The 16,734-nt window shown below is 37.8% G+C and overlaps 1 protein-coding gene across 1 annotated transcript in view; it reads left to right on the top strand.

The window, feature by feature from the left end:
- LOC124789361 (neprilysin-4-like) overlaps window positions 1-16,734 on the top strand; it is a 145,733-nt gene that overhangs the window by 75,159 nt on the left and 53,840 nt on the right. The window contains exons 10-11 of the mRNA XM_047256687.1: window positions 1,265-1,382; window positions 14,650-14,746. Coding sequence (XP_047112643.1) covers window positions 1,265-1,382; window positions 14,650-14,746 — 215 coding nt within the window. The remainder of the gene's footprint in view (window positions 1-1,264; window positions 1,383-14,649; window positions 14,747-16,734) is intronic.

Raw genomic sequence — 16,734 nt, 5'->3', positions numbered from 1 at the left:
AAAATGTAATGTACTTTGTGGATAGCCCTTGTATTCTGTTTCATATTTCTGCACATTGCTCCTCCATTTTGTGTGTCACCTCCAATCTTGTCATCCTGTTGGTGAGGATCAGAAAGCTTTCAATGATGGAATCCCTGATGGAGTTCTCATTAGAGGCCATTTATTTTTGTTGACAATCTTTCACATTTTCTGATAGACTGTTTGTAAATCCAAGTGATTTCCATGTGTTGACACTTTGAGTTCTGTCTTTTAAATATACATCTAGCACATATTGCAGAAACATCAGCTCTACTTCTTCTGGTTTTCTTTCGAAGTTTTGCTCAGAATTTATATTTCACTGACTTAGGATTACAGGATACCAAATTGTGTATGCTTAATCCTAATTCTTTCCTTTAGTTTGTCCCAAATATATTTTTGAGCACACATTTACCATATTAATAACAACATGAACTACACACACACACACACACACACACACACACACACACGGCCACTGTCATCTTTGTGTGCTGTGGGACCCTCCTGTATATGACGAGCAGTTGTATTTTTGTATGTTTTTTTCAAGTAAGCTGATATTTCACATTCCAGATATTATTTCTTCTATTATTTGATTATGTAAAAAATTTTAATTCTTTAGTTGTATTTGCCTATTTTTGACATGACTTATATTTTATTCACAGGAATTGTACATTTACAACACTCTGTTTACGTTTGATACATTTTCTAGCATACGGGCTTTTATCAGCTAACAGTAGTTGATCATAAGAAAACTGATTACTTAGAAAATCCTAGCATGGTGTTGTTGGAAGAATCAGTCAGTTGTTTTGATTTAACTGTTTTTATTTTCTGTTGTAGTTGTGCTCACACTCAAATTTATTGATGAATACTTTTGAGTGAAATGTTCATTTTAAACCATTACCTGATGTTTAATCATGTGAATAGTTATATGTAATTTAATAAAACACTTAATATTTATACAACTCATATATTTAGCTTACGTGCTGGTTCGCACTTAGCAATCTAACTCTAGGCTTATTCATATGAAGAAGACTCAGATTATAGTTTGAGAATAAACATTGCATTCGAAACTAGTCACCAATAATAACTTTCACTGTTGAAAAGCAAACACCTGTCATCTGTTTAATGTATGTCAGGGTATGTCACTTTGTCATAACTGAGCAGTAAGATTAATATGTCACTATGTGATAGCCTGTCATTTACAATAGGTAACATAGCTACATAACATCCATTCATTCTTTTGTAGCTAATTACCTGAACTGGCGACTGGTGAAGACAGTCAGCAGGGACACAACACAGAAAATGCGTGAGCTTGCTTTTCTGTTCGAAAAAGTTCTCAGTGGAACAAAAGAAGATCAGCCAAGGTAAAAGCTAGTTTTTGTTTTACTTCATAATATTAAAGTAAATTTCAGTGTCAGGATTTTTATTCTGGCGATATAATATAAGCACCTCTCAGATTAAGTGACATTAGACTTGTAAACATTTGACCTTTATTTTCTTGTAGAAATTCCTAGAAAAAGGAACTATTTACTATCATGAGGTGTGGATAAATAATGAGCTGCAAATAAGTAAGTTCATAAGTATTCTGTTGATGGTTTTGAACTAAAACTTGGCTTCGAGAGAGACGACTGATTTTGATGATGGGTATAAGTGTGAGCAGTTTCACTATGGAATCTTGATACTGTGAGGCACAAAACCATGATTCTTTCACTGGTTTGTAGTTCTTAATGTTTCCAGCTCTTTATCCATCACAGAAATTAATGACGTCTTAAAGTTTCCTATCGTAGAAGAATGTGTAACAACAGGAGTAAAGGTCAAAGTCAAAGTAGTCACATACTCAGGGAAATGAGCATAGGGGACCAGACACAGGACTCCTGCATCACCATTCTAGGCAAGGTCCTAGCAGAGATGCCTTCGCCTTCCTCCGACAAGTGGAAGGAAGAGGGTAAAATCTCCACTGGTCTCCCAGGATTTTACACTGCACACCTTCTGTTTTTATCTGCTATTTCAAGCTAAGTGTATTGTTGTTCTTAGTGTGTATGTAACTTTAAACAGCTGTCTACATAATTGGTATTATTAATGTAGGTATAATGTGAAAATTAAAGTCAAGCAGAATTTACATTACAGAATCCACATATTATGATAAATTATAGAAGGAGTCACTAATTAGATAACCTTTTACTTTTTTTTCAATTATTTGGAGATTTAAAATTTCCCACCTGATGTCTTGCATTTGAATACAAAACTTCATTCTGAAGCTTAGGCATGTCTACATGGGAATTATTTTTACTGCTAATATAATTGTTGTGAATTTCACAGTTGATTATAAATTCAGTCTTATCATTAACCACCCTAAATATCATTATGGATTACATGTATTGGCACATAAGTGTAAGAATCCCAATATCACTGAAGGAGCTTTTGCAATCTCATCCATTGGGCAACACAGTGAGAGATATTTTCAAGCAATATGGGAAAAGAACTGAGTTATTTAGTTAACTTATCCACATGTGGGTCCAACCTTAGTTATTCATCTGAGAAAACTTGTGCTATTTAAGTGAAAGCAAAAGGCAGGACAACATCAGTTATGAAAAGTTTCCCTTTCATCTCAGTTCATTCAGGTTTGTCCACATGATGGGGAAATAGCGGTATTTGTGGCAAGGAAGCATTTACTTATCAGCAAGTGATGTAGAAAATTATATCAAAAGAAAATTTTGGTATTTTCAACATTGCAGCCCATTCAACAATCATGATAATCTAAAATATAAGAAACTATCAGCCTGGGTTGCGCAATCGAGGCTGATAGTTTCTTATATAAAAGGAAAATTTGACTGAGAACACTAATAAATTATGAGACAGGATAGGTGGCCAGCATTTACCTTCAAGAGGCAAAATGTTTAGCATTTCTGATAGACACATATAAAAGCAATGGCATTATACTAACTTCTGGAGCTAGTAGTTCCTTCCTTGGTGAGGAGAGGGGGTTGTGACAGGAAAGGTTAAAAAGGAAAGCCAGTCACTCAGACCTCAGGATGAGAGGGACCCCAGGATGAGAGGGACCCACCTGTAGTTTTGAGCTTGCAGCTGGTCATCATTCACTACACTCTATAATATTTTGACTGAGCACCAGCCAGTCATCTTCAGGTAAGCCACTGAAGACTGAAAAACACTTCCCTTATCCTGCAATTGACTAGCGCACTGTGTGTATTCCACCCATGAGTTAAAAGACTGTCGTGACTGACTGACTGCACTATCCAGTGGACAGTGCCATCAGTGGTGAAACTGTGGAACTTGGCTGTCCTCAGGGTTGCTGCTTTCTGTGGCCATCAGTGTAATCTGTCGTTCATCTGGAGCAAATAGTGGAAATGATGGGGTTCCATGCATTATTCAGCTGGTAACTGCTATCAAATTCACCAGATTCTCCACCATGCCCATTTACGAGGGTTCTTTAATAATGGAGTTCTGAAATGATATATATGTGTCCAAAATTACCTTCACTGAATGTCCTGGGCATACAGTGTTCAGCAAAAGCAAATATTGTTGGCTGAAAAAGATGAGTGCAGTGTTGATGTTCAGTGCAACAGTGCATGTGCTCCATCCTATGTACACAATTTCACACTGGCAAGGTATTTTGTAAATTCCAGTCTTCCACAATGACAAATCATTTTTCATTAACCTCAGAAGGTCTGACACCTTTGATGGAAGGTGGGATACCTGAAATTTCTGAATGATTCTAGCTATCTTGAACATAATATTGCCAACAACAGGAAGAAAAGCTATAGATTTTGCTGGTGTGCTCTCCTCTTCTACATCTACATCTACATCTACATTGATACTCCGCAAGCCACCCAACGGTGTGTGGCGGAGGGCACTTTACGTGCCACTGTCATTACCTCCCTTTCCTGTTCCAGTCGCGTATGGTTCGCGGGAAGAACGACTGTCTGAAAGCCTCCGTGCGCGCTCTAATCTCTCTAATTTTACATTCGTGATCTCCTCGGGAAGTATAAGTAGGGGGAAGCAATATATTCGATACCTCATCCAGAAACGCACCCTCTCGAAACCTGGCGAGCAAGCTACACCGCGATGCAGAGCGCCTGTCTTGCAGAGCCTGCCACTTGAGTTTATTAAACATCTCCGTAACGCTATCACGGTTACCAAATAACCCAGTGACGAAACGCGCCGCTCTTCTTTGGATCTTCTCTATCTCCTCCGTCAACCCGACCTGGTACGGATCCCACACTGATGAGCAATACTCAAGTATAGGTCGAACGAGTGTTTTGTAAGCCACCTCCTTTGTTGATGGACTACATTTTCTAAGCACTCTCCCAATGAATCTCAACCTGGTACCCGCCTTACCAACAATTAGTTTTATATGATCATTCCACTTCAAATCGTTCCGTACGCATACTCCCAGATATTTTACAGAAGTAACTGCTACCAGTGTTTGTTCCGCTATCATATAATCATACAATAAAGGATCCTTCTTTCTATGTATTCGCAATACATTACATTTGTCTATGTTAAGGGTCAGTTGCCACTCCCTGCACCAAGTGCCTATCCGCTGCAGATCTTCCTGTATTTCGCTACAATTTTCTAATGCAGCAACTTCTCTGTATACTACAGCATCATCCGCGAAAAGCCGCATGGAACTTCCGACACTATCTACTAAGTCATTTATATATATTGTGAAAAGCAATGGTCCCATAACACTCCCCTGTGGCACGCCAGAGGTTACTTTAACGTCTGTAGACGTCTCTCCATTGATAACAACATGCTGTGTTCTGTTTGCTAAAAACTCTTCAATCCAGCCACACAGCTGGTCTGATATTCCGTAGGCTCTTACTTTGTTTATCAGGCGACAGTGCGGAACTGTATCGAACGCCTTCCGGAAGTCAAGAAAAATAGCATCTACCTGGGAGCCTGTATCTAATATTTTCTGGGTCTCATGAACAAATAAGGCGAGTTGGGTCTCACACGATCGCTGTTTCCGGAATCCATGTTGATTCCTACATAGTAGATTCTGGGTTTCCAGAAATGACATGATACGCGAGCAAAAAACATGTTCTAAAATTCTACAAGAGATCGACGTAAGAGATATAGGTGCGGGGCAAAGTCAGGACATGCGGGGAACAAGCAGCAATCGGTATTCTAATTGTCAACTGTCGAAGCTGCGTTGGTAAAGTACCGGAACTTCAAGCGCTGATAGAAAGCACCGAAGCTGAAATCGTTATAGGTACAGAAAGCTGGCTTAAGCCAGAGATAAATTCTGCCGAAATTTTTACAAAGGTACAGACGGTGTTTAGAAAGGATAGATTGCATGCAACCGGTGGTGGAGTGTTCATCGTTGTTAGTAGTAGTTTATCCTGTGGTGAAGTAGAAGTGGATAGTTCCTGTGAATTATTATGGGTGGAGGTTACACTAAAAAACCGAACTAGGTTAATAATTGGCTCCTTTTACCGACCTCCCGACTCAGCAGCATTAGTGGCAGAACAACTGAGAGAAAATTTGGAATACATTTCACATAAATTTTCTCAGCATGTTATAGTCTTAGGTGGAGATTTCAATTTACCAGATATAGACTGGGACACTCAGATGTTTAGGACGGGTGGTAGGGACAGAGCATCGAGTGACATTATACTGAGTGCACTATCCGAAAATTACCTCGAGCAATTAAACAGAGAACCGACTCGTGGAGATAACATATTGGACCTACTGATAACAAACAGACCCGAACTTTTCGAATCTGTATGTACAGAGCAGGGAATCAGTGATCATAAGGCCGTTGCAGCATCCCTGAATATGGAAGTTAATAGGAATATAAAAAAAAGGGAGGAAGGTTTATCTGTTTAGCAAGAGTAATAGAAGGCAGATTTCAGACTACCTAACAGATCAAAACGAAAATTTCTGTTCCGACACTGACAATGTTGAGTGTTTATGGAAAAAGTTCAAGGCAATCGTAAAATGCGTTTTAGACAGGTACGTGCCGAGTAAAACTGTGAGGGACGGGAAAAACCCACCGTGGTACAACAACAAAGTTAGGAAACTACTGCGAAAGCAAAGAGAGCTCCACTCCAAGTTTAAACGCAGCCAAAACCTCTCAGACAAACAGAAGCTAAACGATGTCAAAGTTAGTGTAAGGAGGGCTATGCGTGAAGCGTTCATTGAATTCGAAAGTAAAATTCTATGTACCGACTTGACAGAAAATCCTAGGAAGTTCTGGTCTTACGTTAAATCAGTAAGTGGCTCGAAACAGCATATCCAGACACTACGGGATGATGATGGCATTGAAACAGAGGATGACTCGCGTAAAGCTGAAATACTAAACACCTTTTTCCAAAGCTGTTTCACAGAGGAAGACCGCACTGCAGTTCCTTCTCTAAATCCTCGCACAAACGAAAAAATGGCTGACATCGAAATAAGTGTCCAAGGAATAGAAAAGCAACTGGAATCACTCAATAGAGGAAAGTCCACTGGACCTGACGGGATACCAATTCGATTCTACACAGAGTACGCGAAAGAACTAGCCCCCCTTCTAACAGCCGTGTACCGCAAGTCTCTAGAGGAACGGAGGGTTCCAAATGATTGGAAAAGAGCACAGATAGTCCCAGTCTTCAAGAAGGGTCGTCGAGCAGATGCGCAAAACTTCCTGAGTTTTAGCTGGAACTGATAGTGTATCTCTTTAGGTGAACTGTAAGCTTGGTGTGAAAGTGTTTTAAGCACACTGGTAATTTGTGACAGGCGATGACAACTCAAAAGATTGTAAATACAAACTGGTATGAGTGGGTTTATGATAAATTGAATGCCCTAGAAAGCTATCATTCTTCCATCCAACTAAAAGATCCAGGACAGACAGACAACCATCTTTCTCTGTTTCTGTAATAATTTGGATGTTCTTATGAACAGAGCTGAAGTGATGTAAAAACTCCTTTAATTTATCTTCTCCATGAGAAGTAGCATCCACATTCCTCCAAAATACAGTTGATTTAAGAGCCACTGATCCCAGGACTCCCCCCTCAAAGTTCTCCTCAAAAAAGTTGATGAAGAAGTCTTTGTCTGTATGAGATGGCTCAGTTGAAATACCGTGGTGTGGAGTATGGCAAGTGTCTGCAAACCCAGAACTTCTTTGAGTACTCAGTTTGCTGGGAAAATTTTTTAAATCACAGTAAATACACGAATAATGTACTGTGCATGAATTTTCGGTATCCTCCTTGATATTTGATAATAACCATATGAATTCTTACCCTTCAATAATTTAATTTCTGCTCCAGTTGCCTATCCATTAGCAAGAGCAGATATTGCCAGCAGGGGAAGCAACTGTTAAAACTAAGTTTACAAAGCTGCCACAAGTCGCACTTAATATTTTTTGTTTACAAGTTTCTCTCTTCAAATGAACAAGAGCATAATCAGAGTATATATAGTAAAACACACAAATTGAGAGAATACAGAGAACTTATATCAATGTTACAAAAAGTACACATTCTATTTTAAGTATAGAGACTTATGTTTAAAGTTGGCCGACAGCACTAAAGATTGCATTTAATGTTGGATGACAGCAGTAAAGATTAAACTGGCTGTGCTATAGTACCTAAACTTACTTTTAAAGTACAGTAGGAAATGATGACATTGACAGCACAAAAGATTAAATTGACTGAACAACAGTAGCCTAATTGTGACATTCGTGGTACAGAGTATCCAAAGATAATTTACTATTACAGGAAACAAAATTTACATTTTAATCATCTCCTTTATGGGTGTGTGTATAGACATCTCATATCTGTAAATATCTGCTTATCTCTCAAAATACACCTGTAAAAATTACAATATCTTTCAAAATACATTATAAAAAACACATACTTATAAAAAGTATTTTTACAAATATCCACTCAAAATTACCATTTTCAAAATATTTATGTTATGATAATATGGCAGGTGTTTTATTTTGGTTGCTTATCTACAGCATTTCATCAAAATATAATACCTGCCACATTATTTTAACAGACATATTTTAAAAAATGGTAGTTTTCATATATTTCATATATTTCCAAAGCCTTTTTAAATATGTACTTTTTATAATGTATTTTGAATGATGATGCAATTTTTACAGATATATTTTGAATGATAAGCCGGTATGTACAGATATTGATTTATTGATTCATCCTACAAATCTTTCCAGATTGTGGGGTTGTGGGATACATAAAACACACACACACACACACACACACACACACACACACACACACACACACACAAGACCACAGTAATTAAAATAATGAATTTTAGCTTTATCCGCAAAGGTTCTTGCAGTAGCTGCACTGTTTTGTTTCGAGTATTTTGTATCTTAAGTGATCTAGAAATTTTGCTACTGAACAGAAGCAATGATCCAATAAGAATGCCCTTAGGGTTTTACAAAAGAGAAAGAACGATGATATGTCTTTCACTTTATGCAGAAGACTTTTGTAAATTTGTATCGTGCGGCTTACTGTGGAGGTTTTAGGCTGATGTCCTTATTGACTGGACATGAAACTTTTCCTTTTGTCTTGTATCATGTTCATGGATATTAAAATTTTCGTTTACATCTTTTAAATTCTTTCTAATACATTTACAGATTTCTAGTGTATACATACAGGGAAGAGGAAGAATTGATTACTTTTGAAAGAGGGGCTTGCAAGAATCTGTTTGTCGAGCATGTTGCATTGCTCTTAACGGTTCTTTTTTGAGTTAAGAAGATGACTGAACTAGGTGGTGTATTACCCCAGAATATAATTCCGTACGGTAGGATGCTGTGGAATTGGGCAAAGTAGGCAGTTCGGACAGTGCTATAATTTGCTTTGACAGAGAGGAAATGCAGACTGTAACATATTTTATTTTGTGTTCCATTAATTTTTTTATGTATGTGCCATTTGAAGTTATTTTGAAGCCATAGGCCTAAAAACTTTGTTTCTGGAGAAGATGAAATTTTGTTGGAGTTTATTGTCACACTGATACAGCATGCATCACCTTTTAACATTAGGAGGACCACAAGCAGGCTACTACCTACAATGACTGACAGGGCCAAATTGGCCCCATGTTTATTTTTGTTCATTTGATCAGATTGTGACAGGTAATGAAATGTAACACACATATATAACTTTTGTTGATTTTTATTAACAAAACAAATACATCTTACACACACACACACACACACACACACACACACACACACACACACACACACACACACCACCGTAGTTCACTGCTGTTTACTGCTGCACTTGTCACACCACATTCGTCTTCTCTTCTCACATTTGCCACATACTGCTTTCTCACAACCTGAACAAACAGTAGCAGTATGGTTTCCTTTACATGAGGTACGAATTTTACACTTCTCTCTCTTAGTTGCCCTCTGTGGTCCGCCTTTAGTGTCTTCATGATTCTGGTCTGGCTCTTTATTTCTTGATGATATACACTGCACTCGAAGCTGTTCACACAAATCAAAAATATACTTCCGCCTGCTAGTCGCGTACCAGTCACAACACCCAGAAATTTATGGCAGCCAAATCAACAATGTTGTAAAATACATGCACTGGCCAACGTCTTGTACCGGCATTTGTGGAGTACATCCTCGTCATTTGATTCACAATGTCGACCCCAAATTTTGTTTCATTGTAGAACTGCACTGTTTCAGGAGTCTTCTTCTGACTATTGGACAGGGATACATGAGAGTGAAGTGAACTTAGTGACAAAACATTCTTATTTGTTTTCCCTTGATAAACTGTTAGTGTTGTTCCATCATCATTTTTAAACACAATAGTCGAGTGGAGTGGTTGTTTTCTGGTCTTTGCAGCAGAAGGCACCTCCCTTCGATTACGGTTCAAAGTACCTACTAAAGTTGTGGATGCCCTAAGATGATTTGCAAGGCTTAGCGAAGTATAGTAACTATCAGTAGTGACATTCAAACTTTTGCCTAAGTATGGTCCCGTAAGCCTAAGAACATTTTCACCTACACCTTGGTCAGTTGGTCGAAGGGGATCAGCACCAGTGTATGGGAATCCATTCAGTATGTATTTACTAGAAACACCTACAAGTAACTAGAATTTTATGCCAAGCTTATCTGACTTGCTTGCAATATATTGTGTGAATGGGCATCTTGTTTTAGACGACAAAAGTTGTTCATCAACTGTAAGATAAGGTTCTGCTTTATAGCACGACACACTGTTTTCTATGAAAGCATTCCAAGTATCTGAGACAAGAGCAAATTTGTCAGCTTTGAGGCGTTCAGATCTAGTGGACTTGGAGTCAAACCTCATATATTTCATTACTTCGATAACTCTGTTTCATACCATAGTTTGTCTGAAAAATGGAGGACCCCATACTATTGAGCATAGGCTTTTGAGAGGAAAATTCTTTGTCCCATACACTCCTCTTGTATGCATTATAGCGACAAAAGCATCCAGTTCTTCAGTGTCTATTGTCCAGGAATTGTCTTGTGTTCGATGACGAGCCTCAGCTTCAGTACAGTGCTTGATGTGGGGCATCATGGAAGATCTGAAAATTAACCGCGAAGCACTAAGAAGTTTCCCACTTTGAATTTTCCTTTTAGCACATGATGTTGGTCCTGAGCTCTCCCGCAAAATGTTATGACTTTGTAGACCACCTGAAAACATATGAAAAAAGAACATTATTTTTACAATGTGTAATGTACTGATATTATATGAGTATATCTGTTCTTGTAATTTTACAAACTAAAACTCTACACAAAGAGCAGAAATATTACTGACCTGCATTAGAACCCACTGGTACAATTTTCCACAAAGTCCCCTCTTTTGCTATTTCTTTTTCTTCAGTAGGTTGCCCAGTATCTGTTTTTGACTGACTTCCGGGGGGAAGCAAATGATGTCTGCGTTGTTGATCTTATAGAGCTACAATTTGGAACATCAGAAGGCATGCTGGATGTAGAAGGTTCATTTTCCCCTAAATTTAGCAGAAAACTGTCCTGAGCTGTGTTTACATCATCACATTCGTTGCACGAATCACATTCTTCATCTGCACACACTGGAACTACTACACTTTCTTCATTGTCCTGATCACTGTCGGAGAACTTCCATCTTCTTTTCCTCCGTTCTGCTAGTATTGCAGCGTTTGTTAGCCGCTTCTTGTATTTGTAGCTCATGACTGCAGGGATGACTCTCAGATACCATCACACAGACAATAACTGAAATCCTTGCATCAACTAACCAACAATCAGTGCTGGATTGAATGACATTGTCGTCTCCAATTTGAACAACAAAGGTACAACAGTGATGTGATTTCATATGCAGTATTGCAAAGAAGTAGCCTCTAAATACAGAGAAATGTTGGAGGGGCCAAATTGGCCCCGCTGTCCTTCTTGGTGGTAAGCTTCATATTTCACAACCTGATAAAAATAGGACACTCCAAAATTCGGTGGTTAATATTTCATATGACTGATTAGAAGACACAAAATATCAAGTCAGCCGAACTTACGATTTGCTCAGAAAACAAGTGAAAAGATCGAAAAGGGGCCAATATGGCCCCTCGGGCCTTCTAGTGTTAAACAGAAATTTTAATTTTTTTTAATGTTTATCATAAGTTTATTCCCCAAAAACAATCTATTTATCTGTTCTGTAGTCTTAGTAACAGCTGCCTGTAGCTGACGTGGGGTATTTCCTGTAAGTAGGATGCTTGTGTCATCCGCAAAATAAGCGTTTCTTTGTGACTCTGGCCCAAGAATGGATCCCTGAGGGACTCCTTTATTTAGAACTTCTGCATCTGAGAACCAGGTCCTGGTGTTTTCCTTTAGTTCTTGTTTTATTTGTTTCCTGTTCGTCAAGTACAAAGTGAACCATTTTAGTGCAGTGCCTCTAATACCATACACTTGGAACTTCTCCGACAGTATGTTGCGGTCCAGTATGTCAAAGGCTTTACTTAAGTCTAAAAAATACCCGTGGCTCTTTGTTTTTTGTCAATTGTTTGCAGGGCATTTTCTATAAAATCATAGACTGCACTGGTTGTTTATTTAGTTTTGCCGCATCCATGCTGAGAATCAGTGAGAATTTTGTTTTTCTCTTAGAATTCCATTAACCTATTATACTTTACTTTTTCTATGATTTTACTAAAGCTGGTCTATAGCTTTCTATATTTGTTTTTTCTCCTCCTTATGGATAGGGACCACTTTAGCAATTTTTAAACTGTATGGAAATGTGCCTGTCAGAAAAGATGAATTTACTATATCTGCAAGAGGAAGTGAAATGGTTTAATCCATTGCTTTATGATGTAATCAGGTTTACTATTAAGCCCTGATGACATTTTCCTATGAGCTGATGCAGCACCATGATTTCATCTGGGGTTGTTCCATCAGTGTAGATTGAAGAGGAACATGATTGCACTTTTTTTTTTTTTTTTTTTTTTTTTTTTTTTTTTTTTTTTTTTTTTTTTCCCCCCTAATATCTGTTTTGTCGCTGAAATCGTGGTTAAGAGTGATATTTTCCAGTTTATGGGACACTTTATTTGCTTCCTTCTTTATGACTTTCCATGCTGCTTTGCTTTTATTTACTGATTCTGTTATGAACTTAGACCTGGCCATTTTTTTGCCTGTCATATCACTCATCTGTAGATTTGAATGTATTCCTGTATGTAACTGTTAACAAGAGGGGCAAGCTATTGTTTTTCCTATATTTGAGTAATTCTCTTTTCCTCGCATTTGATATTTTGATCCTATTGTTATCCATAGCTTTGCTTTTTTAGTTGTGTCTCTTATTTCTTGTGTGTTGTGGGGAATGCAATTTCAATGTAATCAATGAAGATACTAGAGAATTTCTCAAACTTTTTGCTGGTGTCATCTATTTGCAAAACTTCTTCCCACCTTACTCCTGATAACAAGGAGTTTAATGTTTCTATATTGTGTGTATTAAACTGTCTTGCTGTTCTAGTTATTTTATAGTTCTGGCTGGGCAGTAAGTGACTTTGAATGGTGACAACTTGAGCTTCGTGATCATTAAGGCTTGTATTTATACATTTTGCAGTACAATTTATATTCACAAACATCTGATCCAAAGCAGTAGAAGTAGTTTTTGTGATTCTTGTTGGGATTGTTATAGTCTGATTTAAGTTGAAATTATCTGTGAGGTTGAGCATGAGTTTTTTCTTTTGCTGGTTCCAAGAAAATCAGTGTTCAATACCCCACAAAGCATTATTGATTTTTTGTTTAGTACATATTCAAGCTTATTTAGAAATGAGTCAAAATTTCCATCTGGGGAGCAATAAATACATGCTGCAACTGTATTTGCCTCTCTGACTTCAAAGAGTGCCAGCTGAAAGTCTCTTTCTGCAGTGAGATTTTGAAACTTATTGGCTGATTTATATTTTAGCCCATACTTGATGAAAATTGTGGTACCTTCATTTTTATAGCTGTTTCTACAGAAATAATTGGCTAGTGTGTATCCTGGTACAGAACAAAAGTCAATTTGATCATTATTTAGCCAGTGTTCTGTAATGCACAGAACATTAATAATGTTAAGTTCTGTATTTAGCAAGATCTCTATATCTAAAACTTTGTTTGTTATTTTGATGGCAAACAGGAAGATGTTTGTTGCTGTAATTTATTTGATTACTAGTACTGGGATTTAGATTAACATTTGAGACTCATAAGGGCATTTTTATTATATCACTGACCTCATTCTTGCTTGGTAAGGATGTGTCCATTGAAAATCATCTGTGTGGGAGCCTGGAGTCTTCTTCTGTATTGATGGTGTCTGCTTCTTTTCTTTCAATGTGCTGTGCACCACTTCTGTATAACAGGGAGATGATTGCTGTTTTGGTGAACAGAGAAGATGTGATGATTTATCAGTTTTCTTTGATGCTGTATGTTTTATCTCCAATTTCTTGACAAAACATATGTTTATTTTTTCCACAACAAGCTGCTTCCCTAGCCCATTTAAGTGTAGTCCATGTCTAGTGTGGAATCTGTGTCCTATACCACTCAGATCAATGGCTTCTACGTTTTCATATTGTGTGCATATTTTCGAGAATAACACGTTTGCAGCACTTATCTCTTTGTTTACACAGGACCATGGTGGTAGGTCATATCAGTATGGAATAATCATTAACAGGACATTTACATGAGTCAAGTGTCTTAAAAACTTCTTTAATTCAGCAGTAGCTTTACTATACCATGGACATTATAAGTACTGTTGTACAGTCAGTTTAATCTTTGGCACTGTCAATGTCATCATTTACTACTGTACTTTAAGCATAAGTTTAAGTACTATAGTACAGACAATTAAATCTTTACTGCTTTAAGCCAACTTTAAATATCAGTCACCATAGTGGAAATAGAATACACTATACATAATGTCAATGCAAATTCTTTGTATTCTCTCAATTTGTATCTTTTACAGTGTATATTCTGATGATGCTCTTGCTCATTTAAAGAGTGAATCCAGTAAATAAAACATACTAAGTGTGTCTTGGGACTGTATTCAGAAACTTAGCCTATCTATTAGTCTTTGCTATCCTCCATCTCCTTACAAAATTGCCCAATAAAAATCTATGTAATTGATGATTGCAATACCATATCTATATCACCTTTTTTCTTCAGTTACTTGTTACATTATAACAATATGTATAACTTTGCAGGTGGCGTGACTGCGTATTTACAACTAGCAGCTCACTGAATTTCGCTGTTGGATATGAATATGTAAAACAATTTTTTGACGATGAAGCAAAGAAAAGTGTAAGTATGTGATTTTAATCTTCTTCCTAGTAAAATGTTTGCTCATTACATGTTTGTTTGGTGATTATTTTTTTAAATTTAGTTTATATGTCTTCTGTACTTTGTAAGATAGCTGTAATCACAATGTCACAGAAAAGTCACTTTCTTAAAGACAATTCAGAGTACTGGCTGATAAAAAAAATTCAAATGGAATAAAAATAATAGGAATGAAGGTAAACATTCAGTATGTAGTTGGGGCACTGAGCAGTCAACAGACACATAAACAAGACTGGAAACATTGCTGAGATTTTGGACAAAACACACACACACACACACACACACACACACACACACACACACACACACACACACACATTGCCTCAATACTGAGCCTGAATATGAGTCAGCCAGGGGACAGGATGGGAATGTGGCACTGGTGAGCTCACCCCAGCACAAGCACGGAGGGTTGTGTCTGCTACACAAGGAGCTAAACAGATTGACATGTTCCACATCCACGAGGATCTCCTCGGCACGGATCTATGGAATGAAAAACGAATCTAATCGAATGTGGAGGAATGGTGTGAGAGTGTGTTCCTAATGCTTCCCATATCTTCCAAAGCGATGTTTCTACCTACCAAATCTACAAAATATCCTTATGCCACCCCTTGCCATGTCCCACTGAAAGACACAGGGCAGGATCTGGCCAATCCACCTGCCCACGACATCCTGTTCCAGTCCTGTCACAGGGCACACTGTGCACTATATGAGGAAGGGCCACCTCTGAAAGCAGTTGTATAATATCTGGTTCTGCTGTAACATTTGCACAGACTTTTACTGCCCAACCAAATGAATGCCTGCTGCCAGACTGTGCTGTGCCATGGAGAAAAGCAGACTATTCACTAGAAGAAAATGCTGTAGAGCGCAAGATATCTGACCTCAGTGGTGCCTACTTCACAACTGGGCCTTACCAGCAGCCCCCCTCCCTTTTCCCCATTACCAGCTTCTTTGAATTACTTGGATGAGACTTGTCCTTATGACACATCTCTTGATCCTGCAATTGTCCTAGCCCCTTCTTTCCTCTCTGGTGTCACATTCCTGTTATGTTGCCTCACTGCCCCTCCTTTCCAGCCATCTTGAAACTATTCTATTCTACCCCCCCCCCCCCCCCCCCCAAATCTTCAGTCACCCTCCCACCTCTTTTCTCCCTTCACCCACTTCAATTGACACAATCCTTCACCCCAATCGTGATGGTTTGCCTTCTTTATTTCTTCACTGATTGTCTGCAGTGTCGATGTACTGTGTTGCTACACTGACTACAGGTGCACCGTTGCGTTTCACAGTACGTTAATTTCACTGTCTACAACCCCCCAATAATACACAGTTAGATTGACAGTGCGCTGTTGTTTAACTTTTGATAAGCCTCATTAATAGTTTGCAGGCAAACTTCCACATATTGCTACAATAGTTTACTATTAAATATCTACGAGCAGTAAAAACCTAACCACAAAGTTCACAGTTCTTGAAGGATAGAAAGGTACATATGGAGCAGACACTGTCATTGTTTTGTGTAACAATTATTTCACAGTTGAGTTGAAGCATTGTTGTTGTTCTAACCAGCTCTGGATTGATTGTCTCGTGACCAAAAATCAGGCCTTTACATGTCCTCACAATAATGGGTACTGAAACTACACACTGTTCAAAGTTAAAGTTACAGAAGTTACAATTAAAACTTAACTCATTAAACTAACTGAATGCATTGAAAAATTAATTCCTTTTAACAGTTTCTTATACTACAGGGTTTAGGCTGAATTATTATTTGTTTAAATCATGAAATTAACAAATGTAAGTATGCAAAAAATACTTTTGACAAAACTGAAAAGTACTTGGGAATTAATTAAGGGCTGGCTTTGCTAACATGTTATCAAACAGAGCTAAATAGATTCTTTAAGAATAACATTATTTGTTCCTTCAGATGTTTATAATTAGTAATGAATTTATATTTGTTTATA

This window comes from Schistocerca piceifrons, chromosome 3 (genome assembly GCF_021461385.2).
Source record: "Schistocerca piceifrons isolate TAMUIC-IGC-003096 chromosome 3, iqSchPice1.1, whole genome shotgun sequence".
Taxonomy (NCBI): Eukaryota; Metazoa; Arthropoda; class Insecta; order Orthoptera; family Acrididae; genus Schistocerca; species Schistocerca piceifrons.
This window is presented reverse-complemented; position numbering and strand designations above follow the sequence as displayed.